A 25,333-nucleotide genomic window follows, 5' to 3' on the forward strand; every position below is an offset into this window, starting at 1 on the left:
CTGCCATGTGTAAACTGCTGTGTGTACACTGTACATAGGAAGAACTGGAAGAAGAAGAAGTGGGTTAACGGTCTACACAATGCTGCTGTGGATGCCTGCAACAGGTTAATCTGTGCATCTTGGATAGAAAAAGACAAAAACCACTGAGATTAGAGAGACAAAAAATGTTATTACTTGGAAAATATCATAAACAAAAACGAAAAAGGAAATTTATGTTAAAGTGATTGGATGTCAATGTGATTATAGTACCGCATATAATAAACAATTTCATTGTGCAAACAGTTTGAATAATGTGATATTAATGACTTCAGAAGAAGCATATTGAGTTATTTACTGACCACAAGGCTAAAGTACAGTGGACAAAACATTTCAGACAAAATGTTATGTGTAAAACAGAGCACTAGATTTCTGGAGGATATTAACCTTCATTCCCTCTTTAAATCAATCAATAAAAATGTATTTGTAATGTAATCATATCGCAATTTGTCTCCTGTGTTTCTGCTGTGTCCTCTTAGCAATATGTAGAATGTGAGTTCTCCTAGGACGGAGACTGCAATTCTTAGTGATATTAATTAATGTATTTATAAGTGCAGAAGAAATGACAGCTTTAGGATTGACAGAATAGCAATAGATGCCATGTGTGACTGAAAACATCAGCAAAATAACAGTATTTACAACATTGATTAGAAAAAACACTTGTAACATAATGGAAAAGTGTGTCAATGTTTAAAGTATACATAAGAAAAATAAGAATAAGAAAATATCTGATAGAGATGAAGGGAGCAGCAATGACAAATGAATTGAGGAGTTATTGTCAGTATTGGTAGAACATGTGAATTGTATATCAAGCAGTCTTGTTATAATCATAGACCAACAATCAACGATAAAAATATTTGCATCCTGCATTTTAATTGGTTTCATTGATAAAAAGCCTACTCTAGGTTTCAGAAAACCCCCCAACAGCCACACGATGGCGGTAAAGCGCTAACCGTGCGTATCCACTCTGCCGGAAATGAGGAGTAGAAGAAGAACGTGACTCAGAGGAAAGCAGCTCCAGCAGCGTCGCCGCGTCAGTTGATCAGTAAACCGTGAAAACCCCGTTAAACCACAGACGGTCCGCGGCTCTCTCCGGCGTTACCGAACCGTGTGAGTTGTGAATGATGAATATTCACCCGTTATTCACTCTTTGAAGCTTCTCCCGCACCGCTGATAATGCTGAAAATGAAACTACCGATGAAAACGGGCGAGGAAGGGGAGGACGAGGCGGTCGAGGACGATTCATTGGATCGGTCGGCGCACCAACGGATTCCCGGGGCGGCATCTCCCTCCCCGGGGTCCTACGGGCTGGAGGAGTCCCCGTCCCAGCTGGACAAGGAGACCGTCTTCGAGTGGTTCGGCCTACATTTAAACCCGGCCAAGCGCGTCGAGTTCATGTGCGGGCTCCTACATATGTGCCAACCCCTGGAGCTCCGCTTTTTGGGATCTTATCTGGAGGACCTCGCCAGGAAAGATTATCATGTTTTACGGGACTTCGAGTTTCGGGCCAACAGCCCGGGCGATCTGGGCGTTCTGACGGACGTGGTCGACCCGGTGGTTCGCTCCAAACTCCTGGTGTGCCTGTCCCTCCTCGGGTCCGACAGCAGGGAATGTGCTGGAATACTCTTCGGGATTCTGAGCCATGTAGACCCGGCCCTGTTCTACAAACACTATGACTACTCCCTCCTTCCGTTCAGGGGTCCCCACCACCAGCACCAGCACCACCCGGTCCACCCGCCCTGTCAGGACGGGAGCGTGTACGGGCGCTCGGAGCAGAGCTGCGGCTTCTCCGCGAGCGAGACGGCGGCGGGACCTCTGGAGCAGTTGGCGCTGCTCTTCACCATGGCCTCCCTGCACCCAGCTTTCCATTTCCACCAGCGGGAGACCGTCCGGGGCCAGCTGGACAAAATCGAGCTGGCTATAGAGGAGAGACGCCGGAGTCAGCTCCGGATAAACGCCCAGACAACGGTAACTCCACCAACACTGCAGTTTCCAACGCTGAGCTAGCTTAACGTTTTTTAACTTCTGCGTTGTACCTTTCGCGAGAGTTTGTTTTTAGCGTAATTGTCTATGGAAGGAATAATAAGTAAATTATACACGTATAGCTAATTAGATAATGATAGCTAATGCTAAGTACTGCCTTTGGGAACGTCTTTCTTGAGCATGAGCTGGGGTCCATGCTAAATGATTTAGCTAACATATACTGTATAAGCTGGTAGTAGCTATGTGGTTCCAACCACTGACCCCAGCCATGTTCACATACATGGGGTACAGCTCCTTTGCCTCGGAGCCATTATGTAGCTTCCTATTTGTCTGGGCTGTGGATCAATTCTTGCTGCTGTTACCTTTTTTAAATGCTCCCTGTAGTTAAAGTCATTAACAAGCTCCCTGGAAGCAAAGCCCTGTCCCCATTACAGCTGCATCCAGATCAAATGCCAAGTGCTTTACTGATAATACCACTATTATTATTATCATTGCTATTGTTCGTTATCCAGTTACTCCAAATTGCTTCTCCACGGCTGACCCGTGCTGTAACTGAGCCACAGTGGGTGTTTGACGTGGTTCTGTTTCACTTGTAGCTTTTGAACCTGACACCGGGTGTCCGTAGGTTTTCACTCCAACCAAACAGGGCAGCAGCTCATCTTTCTCACCATGTCTGCAGTGGAAGTTATGTCACATAACTTAGCTGGTTTAGTCTTGGAACTTGAGTGATCCTTACAGTTTTTTTAAGTTTGTTAGAAAGTAGCATGGCACACAGTAGAGCCGACACCTCCACCAAGGCCCATGGTCCCCTTAAATCCAATCAAGCGGCACCCACTGAGAAATACAAACCCTAAATATGCCTGATTCATTTAATCAAGAACCATTTCATGTTTTCTCAGAAATCAATGAAAATGTCCCTCTTAAGCAATGTGATGAAGCATTTCTGGATCCACACTACAATTTAGTGGGTTCCTCCCTGACACATACTGCATCCTTCCACCAAGTTTTGTGCTGCACTGTGAAGTTGTTTTTGCATTATCAGTCTTACAAACCAACCAACCAACCAACCAACAAAGAAAGCAGACAGGAGGGAAAACATAACCTCCTAGGCGGAGGTAAAGTACAATAGTTATCAGAGCTTTTGTCTACATTTTACACAGCCATTAGACCCTTCAATGAATCCAAAAAGCAGAGCACATACTGAAAGACATGCCTGAGACCTGGAGCACATGTGTGACTTTATTTACATAACCACGGCAGTAATCCCTCTGATGTGTAATAGGCAAACACTTCCGAAGGCCTCACCTTGCAGATCAACCTACTGTTTCAACCCAGTTAAGTTCAGTTTTATTTACATAGCACTATATCAAAACATATATCACCTCAAGGCATTTGTCAGAATGAGGTGAAGATCTTACAATATACAGGAAACCCAACAGATCCCACCGTGAACAAGCACCTGTTGACAGTGAAGAGAAAAATATACGTCAGACAGAAGTGGACTGAGGGTGGGGGGGGGCTGTCCGCCTCGAGCGGTCAGTTTGAGAGAAGAGAAACGAGAGGAAGAGGGAGAGAGATAGACAGGGACAGCTGTACATATAGTTGTTTTCAAGCACTGTAATAACAATATATTAATAATTAGTGATAGCAGCACCAATAAGAATAACAATAATGATGATGAGTGTGGATGTTGGGTAAAGCAGGGTTTCTCAATAAGGCAATAAGGGCAGTTTCTCTGCAATATTTCTCTCTGTCTCGATCAGTCAACCTCTGCATTCCTTTGAGTCATGCACCATTATCCACAAAGGTCAGCAGTGAGCTGGTTTTCATTCCATCTGGTTCCAAACTAATTTAAACTTTCCTCCCCCCGGGCTGGGGCGATTTAACAGGGGAAAGAACCACTGTCTTGCTTGCTTGAAATTGAACCCTCCAGGCTGTGGAAGCATGCAGTATCGTGTGAAATCATAAACACCAAGCTACTGTATATGACTTTTAGGCAATGGTGTCTTATTGCGTGAGTCAGTGCGGCCTCTGACCACAGAGAGCTCAGGCTTTCTGACCAGAGACTGTCTAATAATAATGGTAAAAGCTCTGTTGATTGGTGAATTGTTTCAGCATTTGTGAAGTGTACAGTCATGTTAAAAAATAATTTCACCCTATGGAAATTGTTAACTTTCTCAATATATTTATCTATTAACTATCCTTTTTGATTTAGAGCCTTTAAATACAGGTTGTCAAACAAATATAATATAAGAATAAAATGTATTGACATTTACCACATCAGGTCTCCCAGATTAGGTACCAATGATAACCATCTCTTCAGGGAGGGCAGGTGGAACGTGTCTTATTCCTCTGACATCTAGACCCAGGTGCTCTCTTTGCTTTCGAAGTGTGCAGTGTCGTCATGCCAAGATCTGAAATGCTCTCCAGGGCCGAAACGAAAAAAAAACTGTTGTTGATGCCTGTGAGTTTGGCAAAGGAAGTAAAATAGCATATATATACAGTATATGCAACTCTTGTAACTGTTAGTGTCAAAGTACATGCATCTAATTTTATTGAGATTGCACAAATTTGACCCGTATGGGAGGCCCCAGGATAAAAGCCTTTTTTATCCAAGAAGAATATTGGAGAAAGACCCAGCCTTATGGAACAATGTGCTCTGGACAGATGAATGCCAGTTAGAGTTGTAGGAGGCGTATTAGCTGCAGGGCAAATACAGTTTCTCAGGAAGTGAAACTTATCCCAACAGAAACCAATAGGTGAATCCTGTTAAAATGGGCAGTACTTGCATGAAACCCCTCATAGATCTCGCATCTGATGGAACTTTGCATGGAAGAGTGGTTTAAATATTCAACAAACCTTTTAAAAAGTAAATTTCCATGGGCTGTACTTAACATGACTGTATGTATACATATAAAATGAAAAATCCCTAATCTGAAGTCCACCATAATTAATCTTAATTTGTGTGTGTCTTGCTGTCTAATCCACACTTATGGTGCTTGTGGCAGTTTACATTAGGGATGTTCTTATCAGCTAAGCAATGACTGGAAATGAATTGTTAGTATCTGTTTATAAATAAGTCTATCAGTGGTCTCACAGAAAAAAAGCAATGATAAAAAAAAGTTAAGTCAATTAGAGATTGTTGTTTCTGCCTAATAAATCATTTATGCTTGATGTCCACTGATCAGGTGTCAGAAGCAGTTTATCCTTGTGTGTGGCGGCACCACACATGATATTGTTTAAATATAACCAGAAATAAGAAAGTACCAGACCCACTACATTTTTGTTAAGTGCAAATAAAAGAGGAGCTTCACCTATTTTCCTCATCAGAGTTTGTTTCAGGTGTAGAGGAGAACTACGGCATATGGTTTAAAGTTTTTGTTCCTCCAGAGGGAGCTGCTTAAATTGTCTGAAGCGATGTCACTCAAGCCAGGGTCGGTTGTGGCTGAAGACATGCTAAAAATAGAAGAAGTGAGCCTCTGTATCCTGCCCCTCATCTCTGCTTGAGGCTCTATGCTACATTAGCACTACTAACATAACACACTAAACTGTGAGGGCGGGTCTAGATGCTAAAATAAACAAGACTGTATCAAATTTAATGTTTTTTTTCTTTGGTTAGTCCGTCAGTGTTGCAGTGCTAAACCAGTGGAGTGCTGCTTCTACACAACGAGCGTACCTTTAATCAAGTCAGCGAGGCTCGCTGTTCTAGACGACTCTGTGAGGTTGACATCATTACCCTGAGTCAGGTCCCTGCCTGGTGAAGATGCTCGCCTCTTAATAAAATAACCCTCTCCATTTTTAGAGGGCTGCACTGTGTCTGGACTGTGGCACTGTCAGATTTATTGAAACACAGAGTGGGGAGAGGGGCGGTGAGTAAGTGAAAGGTTAGAAACAAACACTGCTAACCGGTGTGTGGTCAGTGTGCTGACATAATGTCTGCTCCATCCCTTTTGATTTTTAGACTCTGTTGCCTTTTTGAAATCCCACAGGTTATGTGTTAATGTTTATATGGATGATGGAGCTTGGCTGTTGTCACTTGCATATATTTCTATTGTGTTTGTATTGCACACATGTTGTTGTTGTTCACGGTCTTAAGCTATTAAACATTTAAGTCAAAGTTTTATAGATATTTTCAGCTGAATTTATGGGGTTTCAATTTAGCTTTTAGTCAGTGTATACACCAGAACTTGGGGAATCTGAATAATATATACGATAAAAAATATTGGATACATTTTTCTTTCTCATTTCCAAAAGGGACAAACTACTGATGACTCTATTCTGTTTCTCTCTGTCTAACATGATTTTACAGGCACTGACTCACCTTTCAGGGCTTTGTTATTTAAACATAAAACTATTTAACTTGAACGTGAATTATTTACCTCGGGCCTTTTGTGAGTGTGTTTCATGAGTAACTACATAAACATTTACATGAAGCTATTCATAGTAAAAGAAAACTACAGGTTGTAAGTTGAAAATATAACATGACAATGTGAACAAACCAGTATGAGGCAGTAACTAACTGGCTGTTTGTTTGTTTGTTTGTTTGTTTGTTTGTTTGTTTTGTTTTTCTAGGAGCTCACAGGTCAGAAAGTGGATTTCCTGCCCCCCCCAGCGCTGGGTTTGGGAGAGTGTACCGCTTCACATCCTCCGTGTCAGAGCCGACGCTCCAGCCGCTGGGTGACACAAAGAGAAGGTGAATTGAAACAGTGCATATATAACAATCATTACTAATCTGATACAGGTATAACACAATTTGTGCTTCCAGTTTCTTCAGCCTTCTTGATTTAATCTGCCCAAATATTTTTTGAACAAGGGTCAAATAACTTAATGAATTAATGAAACATGGACATTTCTAACTATTGTATAATGATGATAATCTTTGTCCTTCTCATTTATTTGGTCCTGTATTGTTCTTTATGTTTTCGTTGATATTGGCAGTTTGAACAGTGACAGTAGAGCCCCCTTCTGGTTTTTCTGTAAATATCTGGTGATGCCAAACAAATTCACATTTGTGATTGGGTCTGAAACCTCCCAGCTCAAAGTCTCGCAGACCAAAATGCCTCTGATTGCAATAGACCTAAAACCTAAAACCACTAAGAGCAATGAGATGTGTGACAAAGCACAGAGGAACAGACAACTGTCTGGAAACACCTTACCTGCAGCTGTTTGTTCTGCTCTTTGAGAAAAGTATCATGATTATACCAGTTCAGTTAATACTGTGGTATAGCAGATTCAACAGACTTCTCCCCATCAGCAGCAGCCATCTTGGTTGTTAACAAAACATAATTTAGCAGTACTGCTCTGACAGAAACCAGACCCATTTTATAAGGGGCTGGATTCTACTATCTAAAGTGGTTTTAGTTGCCTTATAATGTTTGTGATTGGCCTGACCAGTTTCAGTATGAAGGGAAATGATCTGATGGGGAGGACGGCCAGACCCATCTACAAGAGCGAATATGATTGGTCTGGTTTCTAGGTTAGGGTTGTAGGTGGACATACACAGTGGAAAGTACTGATTAATTCATAGCATGCACTATAATAACACAGATAATTGTATGGGCCTAAATATTTGAATAGGTTTTCAGTAGACACACACCAGTGTTTGTCAGTAGTTGCCTAATCCCAGTAAGAAATCCCATCACAAACTCTTCATAGTTCATTTGTGATTTCTGTTGTTGTTGTTGTTGCAGCGGTGCATATAGAGGGGATTGTGCTCAGGGGCATCTCTCGGACCAGAATAGACAAGGAATACAACTTTGAGGTAGGTTACACCACACACACACACACACACACACGCACACGCACACGCACACACACAGAGATAATGTTCTGCTACAGCTTAAAATGTCTTGTCTAAGTGTGATTTGACATTTTTATCTACAACGTATGTAATCTCAAGTTCAGTAAGACTTGGTCCTGATTATTGTAGTTATGTCTAGTGTTTCCTGTAGTGCTCGCACACACACACACACACACACTCTCATATTCACATTCTTGTAACTCATTGCGAAAACTCATTAGCATAATACATTCCGTAGCCCCTTACCCTAACCTCAACCATCACAACTAGATGCATAACTCTAATGCTACCCTAAACGTCTAACGTTAACCCTAAAAGCAAGTCTTAAACCTCAAACAGCCCATTGAACAAGTATTGACGCACAATGGATGCACAGTATCCAAGTACCACACTTGCTCCTGCCCTATTTCAAAATAATTAGTCATTGTTTGTTAGTAGTAGTTTTTACAAAATGAGCAGCATGTGTCAGGATTAGTTATTTACTTGACAACAATTCATACTTCCTGTCCTCACTGATGGGTCAAAAGACTTAATGGACTCACCCTATGCACAGTCATTATTTATTATAGGCACCATATACTAGTTTGAACATGAGGTGTCTTTCTGACTGGTGGCTGTCTACTCTCATTGTTTGGCATCACTTTCTCTTTTTGTTGTGTTGTGCTGGTTACTTGTTCTTTAAAATCTCCATTGTGGTACCATTTTTAGCTAGGTCGAGCAGAAGGTGGCTGCCATGTATTTTGTAGCAGCCAAATCCCACTTGACCATGTGGTTCTGCGTGTGTCCATATTGTTAGATTACACATTTTCTTTGTATCCTTTGTTGTTGTTTTGCCCCAGTTGGCAGTGGAACTCAGCTAATCCAAGTTTCAAATTCTACAGTGACAGTGAGTTGTGCCTATCTTGTGGCAGCTCATCACTACTGTTGACCTTGTCGTTTCAAAAATGAATTTTATCTCAACACAAATTCACAGTATTTAATAGGCATATTTAGCCCTCGTTTACAGAAATAAAAATTCAGCAAGACAGATGGAGATGAGACACTAACCGTCCTGTTGGCTTGACTGAGCTTTGATAGTGAAGCCAGCAGCATTCAGCTCGCCATCTGGACACAGACCACTGATACACACGCAAAGACCCATCACACTCATTCTCACATGTGTTCATATCTGCAACCATGAGCTAAATAGGCATGCACTGTTTTCATCAAGTAGCATAATTAATAAACATTACAGATATGAACGTTTTTAATAACTGTCAAGTGGTAATGTCTATCTGAGGCCTTTTGATTTCTATTAAGTAGACGCATGCTTCTGACATGTGTACGTGTCTGTGTGACGTATGTGTGTATCACCCACTAACCCTCTGAGGTTGTGGGCTTGTTTGCTGAGAGTTTGATTTATGACGTGAAAATCTTGCTTCATTTTCCCTAATTAAAGTTAATTTACCAAATTGTTACATCTTTGTCTGAGCTAGGTGAGTTAATTATCTACATTAAAATAATCAAAACAAATCCAGTCTAGTAAAGATATTCTCACCAGAAAAAATATTTTTATGTGTTGACTTGTCATAAGAAAATATAGCCAGCTGGTGTTGAGACAGTAATGTGTCTATTTTTAGCAAACTACCAATTACCCGTCTATGGAACTGGCCCTGGTGGCTTATCTGGCACTGTCCCACACCCACACTGTGGGCAGCCCCCCAGCCCCTACAGAAGAACTGCAGCCTCTCTGTCTCTTTTTCTCAGTTGGATAAGATTTACAGAGCACAGACAGGCACTGCTCATGTGCTGACCTCTGTCACTTTGATTCATACCTATCAAACAGTGTGTCTGTCGGAGCTTCGGACATTGGTGACACCATGAGTGTGCGTTAATCAATAAATCAAATTTTATTTGTCTAGCCCATATTTACAAATTACAATTTGTCTTATAGGGCATTCTTTGTCCTTAACCCTCAACAAGAGTAAGGAAAAACTACCATAGGTAGTGAATGTGACCAGTTTGTATTTTTACCAACTTTATTTTTGGTCTTAAACGATGTAATCCCAAATATGGATCATGTAAACACGTTTGATGTAATTGTAATCTACTTAGTTTGAATTTTTTGACGTTGTTTTTGTCAATTTTCTCACCATAGACAAATGTAGTGATGGAGGTCGTTCTCTGCTGTGTTTCAGGTGAAGTGGTCAGACTCTTCTTCTACCTGTGTGACCAAAACCCACCTGGAACTGGAAAACTTCCTTCTTAAGGTGAGATATGCACTTTTGTTGAAGATACAGTTTTTTTTTAACACCCATCAATTGCCATAACAAAATTACCATGTTATGAGTCCTGCAAAAATGGAAAACTCCAGTTCTTTGCCAGCCACACTTCACTAGCAATGACTTAAGAGCCTTAAGTGAGCCTATAGTGTGGAACGAGAGGGTGATGTCAACATTTTCTACAAACATAACTTTCAGGCACAGAATAACATGATTCTACGAGATTAATTACTTGTAAGTAAACAAGTAATACAACCTCAGCAGTTTCTCCACTTTATGCCTGCATTTGATAGCAGATAAGACATGTTTATACACAGACGACTTGCAGTGGTTAACATGCAGGTGATTATTTCTTTATTTGCACAAACCTGTTTCTCAGTGAATCTTGCCTGTTGTTTACCTTTCTTCTGTCTCTGCAGCTTCCTAAGGATCAGTGCACTGAGTCTTTTGAAAAGAGCATCCTGAGGCTTCTGAACCAGGGGGACCAGTATGAGAGCAGAGAGGTGGAGAAGAACCTCAGGTACATTACACTTATCCCAGATACACACACAATGTGTCAAATAATAATGTATTATTACCTATTACTGATCAATATTAACATAATCAGCTTTAGTGGTTTGAGCATTCTTAAAATGACTGTTACCGCAATGGTTTCCTTTAGTGAGAATCAGTATCTGCAATGTTGGAAATGTTCATGATAGATATCATTTCAATTATTTCTGCCACATGAAAATGTTACAGACTGCAGCCTTGACCGAAGACAAGGCTGCAGTCTGAGTCCTGCAAGTAGAAAATGGTCAGTGTCTGTCTCAGGGTCATTTCCTGTGTGTAATAAATCTGGAAAACAATCTCAATCTGTGTCAGAGTGCAGTAAAGAGAGAACTACCACCCACGCTGTCGGAATTTAAATTGTTATTCTCACCTGTAGAAATCCAAATTAAAGATGTTAAGTCACATCTATAGGTATTCAATAACCATTTATGTGAAAGAGCTGTTGGTTGTCACGTGACATAACTTCTTGTAAATGGCGAAGCTCTACAGTCTGTGGTTGTTATTCAGAATCAAAAGTGAGTCAAGGCGGCTGCATCCCTCATCTCAGCAACATGATCCAAATTCCAACCCTCCCCAGATGCATCTTTTTCAGCAGTCCATCTGCTCGTCATACTTTAATGTCTGTTCAATATGAATGGACAGAGAAGCATGTTAGTGTTCCAGCTATGTAAGAACCATCAAATGTGAGCTTATGTCAACGTGTCAATCAATTAAGTGGAGTTGAGTTTCGGTGCCATTCAGCTGCGGCCTGTAACTGTTTTTTATCTCTGCCAAGGAGGTTATGTTTCACCCCTGTCAACTTGTTTGTCGATGGCTTGTATGTTTTGTGTTTGTTTGTTTTGAAACCACATCACACAAAGATAACTGAACAAATTTCCATGAGACTTGGCGGAAGGATGTGGTATGAGTCATGGTAGAGCCCTTAAAACTTTGGTGTGGATGCAGGAATTTGTATTTCACTTTCTTGAGCATTGTGAAATATGGCATTTTAAAAATTGGAATCGTTTTCCCAGGGAATAATTCATGGATCTCGATGAAAAACCCATTTTTAGGGAACTGCTATCTATAAGTGTGTGCAATTTGGCGCTGCTTGATTGAATTTAAGCTACTGCTGGGCTGTCATATTTTGACAACCCTTTTATGTGTTAGTATTTCTTGTTTGTAGTGTAAACCATGGATATACAGAAGAGAATCATTGGTTTGATCATATTTGTGGATCTTTACTCACGATGGACATTAAAGGTTCAGTGTGTAGAATTTAGTGACATCTAGTGGTGAAGTTGCAGGTTGCAGCTGAATACCCCTCACCTCACCCTACCCTTTCAAAGATGAAAGAGAACCTGTGGTAGCCTTCAGTTGTCATTAAAAACTCAAAAGGTGTTTAGTTGGCTGGTTTGGGCTACTGTAAAAAACATGGCGGCCTCCGTTGAGTGAACCTGCTCCTGATGTAAATATAAAGTATTTAACTATAAAGGGCTTATTCTAGGGTAAAGAACCATAATTCGTACAATTTAGATGAAACACACTAGTGAAAACATCCCCAAAATCATTTTATATTCAATTTCTGCTTATAGATCCCTTTCACCTAAATCTTACACACTGAACATTTAAATGTCATCACACACTCTGAAATTGTCACCCACGTTGAATCTAAAACTATGTACAGCAACTGGGCATTTTGTTGTAGCTTCATTTCCTCAGTGTCTGTGTTACAGCCACTGCTGCAGCTCCAACTGTTGTCAGTGTTTGAGTCGGCCAAATCCCTAAAACAAACTCCATTGACTATGTATTCAGAACACTGATAAGCCCTCGTCCCTTTGAACTTATTTAGTATCATTTCCCTTACATGCCGCCCACTGATCCTCCACTCTCTCTCCTGAGCTCCCACTGAGGAGGCAGCCCTCACACGTAGAAAACCTCTGATCTAAAGAGAACAGCTTCACTCCCAATGTATCATGATCCTTTTTAAATCACTCCCAATGCTACATGCACCTTTTTACTGTTGTCGAATCACACTCAGGCATCATTTTCAGAGCCACACACACACACACACACACACACACACACACACACACACACACACACACACACACACACACACACACACACACACACACACACACACACACACACACACACACACACACACACACACACACACACACACACACACACACACACACACACACACACACACACACACACACACACGGCATTGTGTCCATCAGTTTCATTTTGTGTGAAAGGAAACTTAGAGCTCAGGCTTTTCATCAGTAACTCGGCCCCCAAATCCAGCTGCATTGCAAACATTGTTGCTGCTTGTATTTGCAAGTCTCTCGCCTTTTATGGGTCTTGGCTCCACCGTTGACAGGCGAAAGCTTTTTGTTTTATTATTTTAACTACAGTATGTTAGTATAACTGCAACAAATTGTCATTACATGACAGCTCCACAGATGGTTGCAAATGTTTGTTGTTTTATCAGTAAGGCACTGCAGTCTGGTGTTATGGTTTGATCATAGCCACACAGTGATTGAAGTATGGAACTGTGTCTTTTCATAGAATTCATTCCTTCTTATAGATGTACAATTAAATATATGTGAATAAGGAAGTGTGTCACTTTGTGTTTCCAGGGAAAAGTTCCTGTCTGCTCCTCCAGTCTTCAGACAAACCAGAAAGGTCTGCCGCTTCTTCAACCGTGACTCCACTTACTCTGCTAAACCCACTTCTTGCAGATGTGAGTATCAAACTAAGAATGACATGATGCCTTTGGAATGGGTTAACGTTGAATCTGTTCTTTTCAGTCTCAGTCATCTGATCTCCTCACAATGGTTTTTTTTTTCAAACTTGTGTCCTCCTGTACAACAGGCTCACTTTCCTCTTCTTCTTGAGCAAGCTGGACAAAATTTCCTTTGATCCATTTTTGTTTATGTTCAGTGAATAGTTTTTTTAATTGCACTCACGGTATTAAAAGGAGCAAGAACATTACTGCAGTCTTGCATCAGACATGTGCACTAAAGGCTCTGTTTAAATCTTAAAATAGTAGTGTCACTGTTTTTTCACTCCACAATTATTAAACTGGCTTTCATCATGACTTGAATAGTTCTTGATATGTGCCTGGGCATTGAGATAAAAATTGTTTTTTTTACAGTCAGAACACACATAGTAGTGTTATTAATTGTTTGCCTTGACATGGCTGTGAAATCTACTGGTGTGTTCTTTCAAATTCTTACATAATTCAATGGGAAGAGGGACGTTGACAACAGAGAACAATTTAGTTTTTCTATTCTATCATTGTTCCATCAACATGAAGAGTTTTACTATCAAAGATTTGCAACATTGGGCCATGAAGAAAATGATGATTTTATGCCTCTTTATCAGAATCAAAAATAATCAACATGGTTCATCATTATTTGCCGTTTATGATATATTTAGATCTCGACTTACATGTCAAACAATGAAGCACCGGTGTCAAAAATCAAGAAATCTTTTTCTTTATAGGCAACTGCCAGCTGGGCAAAGTCTACCAAGGAGACTGCTCCGATGCCTCCAGTCAGGAGGAAGGTGAGAGGAAGTGAAATTCCATCACAGCTTTATTTCCTCTGTGTTTTCCTCTGTGTGGAGCAGTATTGGCAGAGCAAGAGCAGTGTGAATTAAATGCACTGTATAAACAGTGAGTGAGACCTGAGTGTGTTTACAAAGGAACAGCCCCACCAAGCTGACCAGCATTTATTTTTGGAGGTTGCTGAGAAAGGCTGATTGTGTTTCAAATCCTCATATTTCAAAGCTATATTTGCCTGCTCATGGGCAGGACTGAGTTCAACGCCAGCAGTCACAGCTCAAACTTCACAATAAGTCCGTGCTCAGTCCATGCTGGGAAATCTTGTTACATTACATATCATTTAGCTGTGTCTTGTGTTTATACTCATTACCAGTACTGCTTGTGTGGGATAAGGAAATATAATATAATTGCATTATGTTTCCTTAACCTTTTAAAAAAGCATTTGACTCAAACTTGTCAATATAAAAAGCAAATTGAGAATTTTATGTGAGCACTACTGAATAATGTTCTTTACTTGGATAACATGGCCTATTCATAAAGTGAACCCTACTTTATGAGGCATTAGTACAAGTATCAACAGCTAATAGTTGGCAGTGGTCCGTGATCTGTTCATATATGTTCAAATTTGCCGGCGTTCATGTTAAAATGAAGTCCTGATGATTTTTCTTGTCAAAGCACATACGAAAAGCATTTAACATCACATACTTTACCTTGATTATTGATGAAAAGCTGTTGTAATGATGTTTTCTTGATTTGTCTCTCAGATTTAGAGTCGTATGTTCAGGGACACAAGAAAAAGCATGGGACCAAGAGCCCAAGTCAAGGGTGAGTAGAGCCTCCATGGTCTGACCTGTTTTTCTGAAATGTTTTCATCCCAATGAGAAATGATAACATCTAGAAATGTAATATAACTGTGTAAAAACAACAGCTGATTAGTAGAAATAAAAGGTAATATTTACTGTATAGAAAGTGTATATCTCCAACAGGGATGTGAATGTTACAATTGTATACAGGAGGGAATGGAAAAAATATGGATCAATGCATACTTTTAGAATTCAATATTAATGAGAATGATGTAATACACAAGTGAAAGGACATCACATTAAATGACTCTCCTCTGTATCAGTCTCTCTAGTGCCAAAGCCTCTCAGGGAGACAGTTGGAGGGGGGGGCACACTGCAGAGGTCAATGGTCCTGCTGAGAGGAGGAAGAAGAGCTGTGCACTGAGGAGCAGTCAGGAGGCGGAGCAGGTGAAGGTACTGCTGCCTGCTTTGTATTGTCTACAGTACTGTTGCTGCTGCCTACATATTATTTTCAATAGGTGAACTCAATAGTCCGACTTGTAGGTCCATTTAGAAACTGAGTTCCAGGACAAGCGACAAACAAAGGTAGCTTAATTGCAATATATCTCTGAAATTCAATCCACCGCAACAGCTAGTGCTTCTGCTGTAACTTTTCTATAGCCTTTAAACTACACTTACACTACCCTTAAAGACTATTATTCTACAGAGTGGAATAATGAATGGATTATTCCTTAACAAGAAACATGTTTTTAGTTGTTTAGGGATTACTCAATTTGAAGTAAGAGATTATTGGTGGTTTATAACTTTCAACAATCTCAGATTGTGAGTGGGGAACCTCTTGTGTCACCTATCCAGGGGTTATATTCAAAATGAGAAGAGGAACATTATCTTCTCCCGTGGATGAGAAATGTTGTTTTTCCACAGATCAGTGTTCAAAATCAGCTTCTTGTACAAATGAAAATCACAGATTAAAAAAACAGCTCACGACTAAATATGAAATACTGTACATTTTAGCTTTATGTAGGGGATGATTGTTGGGCTGGAGGCCTCTCTGGTTCAAGATGTTTTTCTTTGCTCACATGCAAGTCCGTCCGAGGTTCGTAGCTGTGTTTATCATTAACTTAACTGTAAACTTCAGCAGCACAGTTCACAGTTAAGGACAACTCCACGAACAGTAGTTAATCATTATACATGGTAGATACATGAAGGTCAGTAAGAGTGTGTGTGTGTGTGCGTGTACGTGTGTGTGTGCGCGCGCGCAATTCATAGAATGTATTACACAATACCACGTGAATGGGAGTACGCACCGCTAATCTCACTGATATAGGTCAAGACTGCATGCATGTGTGAGTGGGGGAGAGAAAGCACAATGCTGACAAAGCACATCCTCTCTCTCAACATCTCTCTCTCTCTCTCTTCCAGTTACTTGCAAAACAGAGGCTCAACGCGCAGTAAATGTCTGACCCTCTTCATCACGACTCTGCTTATTCTTTTCTGTGATTGTACTAATTATTACTTAAAATAACTTCAACTTCACCCAGTTATCATCATGAATTGAAACTATTAGGTTTCTTAGAAGTTGAAGAGTCCTTCAGGTATAATTTCTCAGAAACATCCTTGTTTTTTTTGGTCAGTAGAATTACATAAAAAGTACTTAAATGTAAAAGCACTACTTTGGCCTGAACAATTCATGAAAGAGTAATACATGTTTTGATTGTCCAACTAAAAACTTAACGTGTGTGTGTGTGTGTGTGTGTGTGTGTGTGTGTGTGTGTGTGTGTGTGTGTGTGTGTGTGTGTGTGTGTGTGTGTGTGTGTGTGTGTGTGTGTGTGTGTGTGTGTGTGTGTGTGTGTGTGTGTGTGAGTGTGAGACACCATCATCTTCTCCTTTGTGAGAAACCAAGCACAGTAGTTCTGTTATAGTAATTACTGTCTAACTTTGTAGTGACTACGTAATGACAGAGAATCACCTAAATGTGAGAGGTGCTCTTTGAAAACTGACTGCTGGTGTTCTGACTTTTTTTTTCTTCCTCACAGCACCAGGACACTGAGAAGAGAAGCCACCCAGTCACTAAAACCAAGAGCAGAGTCCTGCCCTCTGACAGGTAGCTCAGCTATTCATATGTCATTTGTTTGCTCAGCTTGTTTCTCCAATAACTTAAAATCTAGACGTGTGATCTCTAAAATCCTAAAGTTTATAGTTCACATTAAAGCCAATAGCAGTGGATTGTTTTAAAGTAAACACCTTTGCATTTTAAGATCTGATCAGATGTGTAATCTATATGGACATGTGACTGTGTATTTGACTGCACCATGGCAGAACAAAGAACTTGACGTGTTTAGGTGTCTATAGTGTATATATAATCTGCCACTGACTCCACATCTCTATCTCTTGTTACTGTATTTCTCTGCTGATGTTCCTACACCTCTGCCTGCTTCAGGGACAAGGTGAAGGGGAAAGGAGCTGCCTTCGTGACCAATGGTAGTTTGGTGCCAGCTCTGTCGTCTCAGAGGAAAGGTGAGTGTCTGGATGGCCGTTGTGACGTTTGGATGTAAAAGACCAACAGAAGAGAGGGAACGTGTAGTTCCAGGAAGGTTGTGAATGAGTGAAACAGATATGAAATGACTTGCAACTCCCTTTGAGTGAAGGAAAGACACTTCCTCCTATAACTTAGTCAAATCCGAACACAACTATGATGCACATACAGTTTATTTAGATTCAGTGCAGCTGCACTGTTTCAAAGGATGACATTATCGCCAGTGTCAACCATGAATAAATCCTCATAATCCTAAATACATATATCCTTATCACTCAGTACTCCAATTGCACATTGCAAACAGGAACTGCTAAGAACTAATTCACAATTTTTGTGTGCAAATATATAATACTATTACATAATATTGGCTCACAAAATGGGGTTCAAGGGATAAAGGCTCCTGTTAAATGCTTCCCCTGTGTGACAAACTGTGACACTGTAGAATCCCCCTCAGAAAGTTCCTTAAATAAAGTACTTAGATTAGTTCTGTGGAAGAGTTATTTGATTTTATTTGATTAGATAAGCAAAACCATTAATATAGACAGACAAAACAAATATTAATTAACATTACTATTAGAAATCCACAGGTTGTAAGATAAGAAAACAAACATTGTGACGCTGAACACAGCTCTCCTGTGCAGGCTGTTACTACTCACAGTGGTTTCAGACCCTGTTCCACTCAGCTCCATACTGTTTACACGACGCACATGCACAACAGTAGATCTGCTCAATGCAAACAACCAGACTGTTGGACAGATACATACAGTAGCCAGATGTTTGTTTAACACAGATGTTGTTGCAGATGGGGGTTCTGGTCCAGATACGTTTGGTGAAACATCATCAGAAAGCTACAGCTCACCATCCAGCCCTCAACACAGAGGGCCAGAGAGCCTCGACAGTGAGGATGACAACAACAAAGGTAAAATATCACACTATGTATGTTAAAGAATTACAGTTTCTGTAATGAAAGACGTTGGTGTAACGTGGATTCAATCTGTTCTTACCTGTTCTTGTTTCTCTGTTAGACACAGACAGCCACTCTGATGACTCCAGTAAAGGTCCTGGTCCAGACATGTTCTTCACACACCAGACTGTTCCAGCTGTGGTGGGGGACGTCTCCTCTGTCCATTCTCTGTCTTCCCTCAACCACCGGCCCCAGATGGATCCCCTGTGTCCAGAGAGCAGCACAGAGTTTCCCCCTCTCTCCTTCATGCATTCTCTGCCACCTCCCAGCCAAAGCATCGCCCCTGATGGGAAGTCCTCATCTGGGACAATGATGATGCAGATGCCCTTAGTGCCTCCAGCCATTCCAGGCCCAGGAATTGTGGGAGACCCAGAGAAGAGGGACGTGCTCCCAACCTTTGGGATTCCACTGATTGGCGTCCGACCTCAAGGAAGTCTGTCTGTGCAGCCTTTTGTTCAGAGGTTCAAAACCGTTCTGGGTGGATCTAATGGAGCTTCAGGAAGTGGTTCTACTGTTGCCATGCCACAGGCTTCACATCAGGCCCCAGTCAGAGCCATGAGTGTCATGCCTCCTGGCCCCACGTCCTTCTCCTCTCCTCCTCAGCAGCCCTGCCAAGACCCGGCCAGTGTCAGCTCAGGTCTGGCATCCTCTCTGCCACATGTGGAGCCTTCACACGCCAAGCACCCTGGCTTAACTTTACCATCTGGCCTGCCTTCTCCCTACACCCTGCCCCCTATCCCCTCATCTGTGATGCCTGCTGCAGGAGCACCTGCAGCCACTGGAGTGGCTCCATCTTCTGGACATGTACAAGCTGCTGTTCCCCCAGCTGTGCCCACCCACACCCCTGGACCCGCCCCCAGCCCCAGTCCAGCACTTACTCACAGCACGGCACACAGTGAATGTACATCCTACAGCAACAGTGGTTCTTCCTGTGGAAGTGCCGCCATTGCCCCTGGCATCCCTATTACCCTTCAGCAAACCCAGCAGCAACAAGTGACTCCACAGCAGCTGACACAACCACCACAACAACAACAACAGCAACAACAACAACAGCAGCAGCAGCAACAACAACAACATCAACAACAACAACAACATCAACAACAGCAGCAGCAACAACATCAACAACAACAGCAGCAACAACATCAACAGCAGCAGCAGCAGCAGCAACCGATGGGCTGTGGTACGTGTGGTTGTCATAACAACTGTGGCGGGCGAAGCAGCAACAGCAGCAGTGTCAGCGGTCCCCCCAGCTGCCAGGCACCCTTATTCTTTCCCGCCCACCAAATGGCAGCAGCCGCTCGTCAGGTGTTCAGCGTTCCTCCACCTCTCTTCCAGCTAACAAGCCTGTGCAGTAACAGCTACCTCACCCAGGCCCAGCCTCCTCACCAGGCCAACGGTGCTGCCACCCTGTCGCCCTTCTTCACCACTGCTCCACCTCCTGCACACCAGTCCCCCTACGGCCCCCTCCACACTCACTCCCACAGCCACGCAGACGTGCCATCACATATGCTGGGCACCCAGGCCGCCGCGGTGGCGGTCGCCGCAGCCGCAACCTACAACCTCCAGCAGCAGATGGCGCCGGCGGCATCTTTCTGCCAGCGGGTCTACCAGCACGTGTACCCGAATCCTCTGGGGATGCTGCCCGCTGCAACTCTGGGAGGAGGCGGAGTCAATAAGAAGAGCGGCAATGTGTCCTGTTTTAACTGTGGAGTCAGTGGCCACTACGCTCAGGACTGCAACCAGCCCTCCATAGACTCCACACAGCAAGGTAATGCAGCTACGCAAAGCAGGGAGAAACAGAGGAGCCATTAGTTTTCTTTTCTCAGAAGCCCAAACAAAAGTCCAGAAATTAGTCTAGACCAGTTAGACAAGTTAGAGCTCATTCTCACCAGGTATTTTTGGCACCAGTATGATGCTTGAAAAACCAAGACTGTGACAGTGTGGTAGGAGTCAGACTGTCCATGTTCTTACCTGGAATTAAATCAGCTAACCCTTAACCCAAAGTGTTTAACTGTTAAGTCAGTGTTAAAACCAGCTGCTCTATTTCAACCACTTGTAGGAACGACTTTAGCACCAGTGGTTTAGACCCACACATGTAGAAATGTCAACATCACCTTCTATTGACGGTTCTTGTAATAACTGAAGAGATAAACCACTGAGCCCCCTGCTGGCTGAGAATGTTACGAGAGGTTTTCTTTGCAGCAGCTGTTCTGTGTATGTTTCTGGGGGTTTTTCAAAAGAAGAATTCAACTGCAACTGTTTACACTGCTTTTTATTACCATATACTACACAATATAATCACCTAACCTTGTTGTAGGACTGTCTCAATTTAAGTCAATTCTCATGGTTACCATAGAAACACTCAGGGGGGTATATCTACACTTAAGATTATTAAGGCATAAGATTATCTGGTTGGTTTGGTGAACAAACATCTAATTCACCTTCCCACCATTGGTAAAGAGCAGTGTATGGTTGCTTCCCTTAGATTTCCAATGGAAAGTATGTGGGCCAACTAAAGCATGGTAGCTGAAAAGTGTTTAGAGCAGTGTTTTCTCTTTTGAAAAGCTCAGTAAAAAATACTGTATCTATACACAGGGATACACAGAAACAGCGTAAGGTTGAAGTTCACTGATCCTTTCCTCAGCTGTCCACTGACTGTGTATCCTCTGTGTGTTTGGATACATCTGTGTGTGTGTCCATGTGGCTGCCTGTGTGCTTCCATTGCAGGTGGCTTCCGGTTAAAGTACGCAGCCTCCCACATTTCAGAAGCATTCGACAATGCGGACTGAAGAAGAAGAAGAAAGACGAAGAGTTCCTCTGGTCTCGTTGCCACAGTGACAGTCTTCTGTTGTCCCCCCAGGCAGTGTGTGAGCGGTGCACTAAAGCATCTGTGTACTTCAGGAAAAAAAAAAAAAAAATCTCAACCTGCCAAGGGCTCGGTGGACAAAGTCTAAGTACTTGTGCCTGAGAAAGTCTTGTTTCCGTGGAGATGATACACTGTCTCATGCGCACCATCAGTGGCTCCCAGTCCCTTCCCTTTCAGTTTGTTTTTGATATTTTTGCACTGAGGGTTGGAAACGATTAACTTATTACATAATTATTAGGAAGTTTTGTTTTTACATTAAAGTGGAGAGTAGTCTCGACTGAAAAATGGTTCTTTTACACTTCTTTCTAAAAATAATGTATTTATGCCGTTTTTCCTCATTATTACTGGTTACCTGGGATTTTATGTGTGACAGAAGTGTATAGTAGTTTTCAAAGATTAAAAACAAGAATCAAAAAAAGTAATGTAAGCAAAATGGATTTTATGTTCGTTCTAATTTTCAATTTTGCTCATGTTTTCTGAATGTACACCTTCTCATTTAAGGAATCCGAGTGAATGAACATGTATGGATCTCATGCATTTCTGTTACTTGATCTGTGTTTGATTAGAAGGTAAACTTGCTGCTTTGTGTTTGTTCTGTTTTATTTTTTTATTGTTTTACTTGGTGAAATAGTGAAGCAGGAACTCAAGTGCACTAAAACAGTTCTCACTGCAAACATGTTGTAAGGATTCATTCATTTTTAAGATGAAAATCCACATGAAGTAGCAAACTTATCAGAAAATACGGCAGTGTGAGGGTTTTGGTATAATGTAGTATTACAGGTGTGAAACCTTCTTTGTGAACTGGTTAACACTTCAGAGGGAGATCTGTGTTCTTAATGAAGACGTACAGCCACTGTAGAAGAATATCATTCTAGCCTGAAACAAGCCGAGTGAACTAAACGTCATCAATAACACTTGTAGATCTTAATCCTTTGGGTAGATTCATGCTCTCCTGAAGATTAAGTCGTTCTGATTGGACACTCATTACTGGAGACAACCACTACTTGGAGAACTCTAACCTCAGTTTGCTTCGTGTCCTAAGGCAAAAACCTGTTTTGACCCTTTTCGACTCAGAGGCAGAGTGAACATCCCATCGTCACAGCTTCCTCCCACGTCACTCAAACGCCCTAACCTCTCTACGAGATCCTTTTTATGCCTTAAATTCAACCATCATTCGATCATTAATTACTCCGCTCCCTTTAATACACATTGGCTGTGTAAGTCAACTGAATGACAGCTGTGTAAATCATCTCATCTTGCGCGATGCAAAGTTTTTCGACACGATTATATATGGCTGTAGGAAGCTAGCTGTGCTTCCCATTCATAAGAACAAGACTATAACTGTTTGCTGACTTGTGGCCACATGTGACTTAACATGATGTTAAATATACAGCAGAGTAAAGAGTCATGAAGTCAGTGAACTGACCCTGTAATTACACAGTTTTCTAACTCTAGCAGGACATATGCCGCAGGTCGTAATAAAAACCAACACTGTAGCAGCAGGTTCGGTCCCTGTGTAAAAGTGAATTTTATTTCTCTTAAATTCTTTTTTTAACCAATAGATGAACAAAGGGCTATTTTGGTTTTTTTCAGCAGTCGCATATACTTGTTTAACTCCCACCTACTAAATGGGAAAAGTCATTGTGTGGTCTTGGTGGCCAGTGCTGAGTGAGATGCCACCTTGATGATCTGTAGAGAGTCCAAACAGACGGTGTGATGGATAATGACACTAGGTGGTGCTGGGTGCAGCCTCTTATGCTCTCGACAGAGGATTTACAGCATCCAGCTTTTATTTTATTAATGTTTTTTAATGTTGCGCAAATATTTCAGCCGTTGCCTTCCAGATGGAGCAGTGGGCACTTTGGTTTCAGGTTTGACTTGTATAGCTTGATCATCGCTGAATTCTCATTGTTTCCTGCCCTTAACCTACGAACTGACAAACGGAGCGGAATGTTAAGTAGGTGTATTGTTATTGGACGGTTTTATTTCTATGTCGGATCGCGTCCAGAAGATGTAATATTGAGACGCCTTGTTGGTTTTAAGTCCATGTTGTGCTGCACACTGAAGAAGGAAATATCCAACTTTTTCTGCACTCTGTGATTTCATGAAAAGATTTATGGTTTTTAATTGCTGATCCAGTATTTGATTTGAGTTTCCTGAAGCTGCTCAAGGATAGAATGGGAGAACATGGAGCCCTAAAATATTCAATAGTGCATAAATAGATAATACGTTCAACAATATTTTGTGAAATAATTCATTAAAACTACTCAAACTCAACTCGTGATTTTTTTTTTTGGGGTCCTTTTTCAAAAGTCTACTTTAATATAATAACAACTGCTGCCAGTTAGCACAACATTTAATTTATTCAACTATTAATTATATATTTATTCAACTATTATTAGAATAAGTACAGAAAGTAGTGTCTCATTTGTGTAGCTCTTAAACATCAACACCACAGTTGTTTCTGAATTACTCTGACACTGTTGCTTTAACCAACAGGAGCTAACATGCTACATGTAGCAGCAGCAGCAGCTATGGAGCTTGCTAACGGAAGAGGTTCTCTTTGAAAAAGGGGATTTCTAAACGTTCCATAAAACTCCTTTTATTATAACAATAACTAAATCATATTTGGCTTTTTTCAAATTATATTCTATTTATTTAATATAGAGCACTTTAGGGCTCCATACTGTGTAAAAGTAATTAACGGTTCTCATTACAAAATAACTGCAGGATGATTAAATAACATTGAACATATGTTGGCCTTTATTTTTTAATTGAACAATACAATTTTTTTATAAGGATCCATTTCTTAGGGATGCGCTTTAAGTTTTTAGAATAACTACAGTTTCTACAAATCAAGTGTGTGTGTATTTGTATTAATGTGAGTGTGTGTGTGTGTGTGTGTGTGTGTGAGAAACTCAGGCTGCTCATTGGTTCTTTCAGGCCTTGTGGACGTGCTTGTCTCTGTTTTTTATAACCATTAACTCTCGATCTACTGTCAGTGCACAAGGTGAATCTGAATCTATGCATAAACACAGTTGTTTGTCCTGAATCTTAAAGCGGCTGCCAGAAGCTGCCGCTGGTTGAGACGGGGACAGTGAACGTAAATCTGTAAAAGGAGGAACAGCCTGAAAGATCAAACTGACTCCAGTTTGACTCTGAAGATTATTTATGCCCCAAACTGTCCCACAAAGTTCTTACTCTCATTCAATCACTGAATTCCAATCATCCGTGCATTGAAGTGGATCAGGCGACTCTGCTGATCAGATCACCATCAGATGGGGACCAGTCAGACTGTTGTAGAAGAAGAGTGAAGTCCAGTGTATACATATATATATATATACTGAGGACGCACCTCACAACCCATGTGTACTTTTGTTTGACCTGGATAGTTTGAAATAAAAAACAAAAAAAATGCTGTACTGTACATTTGCAAGGGATCAGTCTGCTGCCACCCTCACCTAAAATGTTTACTCTTTGATATCTATGTACTGGAAAGGTCAAATATATTTCTAGAGCAGAATTTGGATTTTATGCAAACTGTTGATCTGTTTTTTGTCCTGTAATTAAAAGCAATAAATACAAAAATGAAGTAAGATTTATTGCGATGAACATGTCACATCCACATCTGTCTCTCCGAAGGTTTGGACCACATGGAGACAATTCTCATGTTTTCATTTTACTAACGTGAATAATTTAATTTAGTTTTACAGTGAAATTCTGTCATTTTCTAAACATTTTGACACGTAGCTTAGAATATGTTTGGTATGAACGGGGGACATAAAAGTTCTGCACTGTAAGAAAACTAAGAAGAGGACTTGTTGATTAAGCATTTTGTGCTAAATTAATGTTTATTACTGCCAGCCTGGAACTTACAAAAATGGAAATGTTATCCTGAGCATTCATAATTTGTGTACATTATTGTCAACAAATTGGTTAAACTTTGCAGAAGCACAAGTACTAAGTTCAACCC

The 25,333-nt window shown here is 41.2% G+C and overlaps 1 protein-coding gene across 1 annotated transcript; it reads left to right on the top strand.

Moving 5' to 3' along the window:
• The first annotated feature begins 1,012 nt into the window (after nt 1-1,012).
• zcchc2 (zinc finger, CCHC domain containing 2) lies at nt 1,013-24,948 on the top strand. The gene is made up of 14 exons (XM_047344630.1): nt 1,013-2,004; nt 6,592-6,712; nt 7,710-7,780; nt 9,997-10,068; nt 10,500-10,600; nt 13,263-13,366; nt 14,131-14,193; nt 14,956-15,016; nt 15,318-15,447; nt 17,031-17,098; nt 17,435-17,511; nt 18,333-18,449; nt 18,556-20,262; nt 21,222-24,948. Exons 1-14 carry the CDS (start codon nt 1,213-1,215, stop codon nt 21,281-21,283), a joined length of 3,546 nt encoding a protein of 1,181 aa, XP_047200586.1. The 5' UTR covers nt 1,013-1,212; the 3' UTR covers nt 21,284-24,948.
• The last annotated feature ends 385 nt before the right edge of the window (nt 24,949-25,333 follow it).

This window comes from Hippoglossus stenolepis, chromosome 19, assembly GCF_022539355.2.
Source record: "Hippoglossus stenolepis isolate QCI-W04-F060 chromosome 19, HSTE1.2, whole genome shotgun sequence".
Lineage (NCBI taxonomy): Eukaryota > Metazoa > Chordata > Actinopteri > Pleuronectiformes > Pleuronectidae > Hippoglossus > Hippoglossus stenolepis.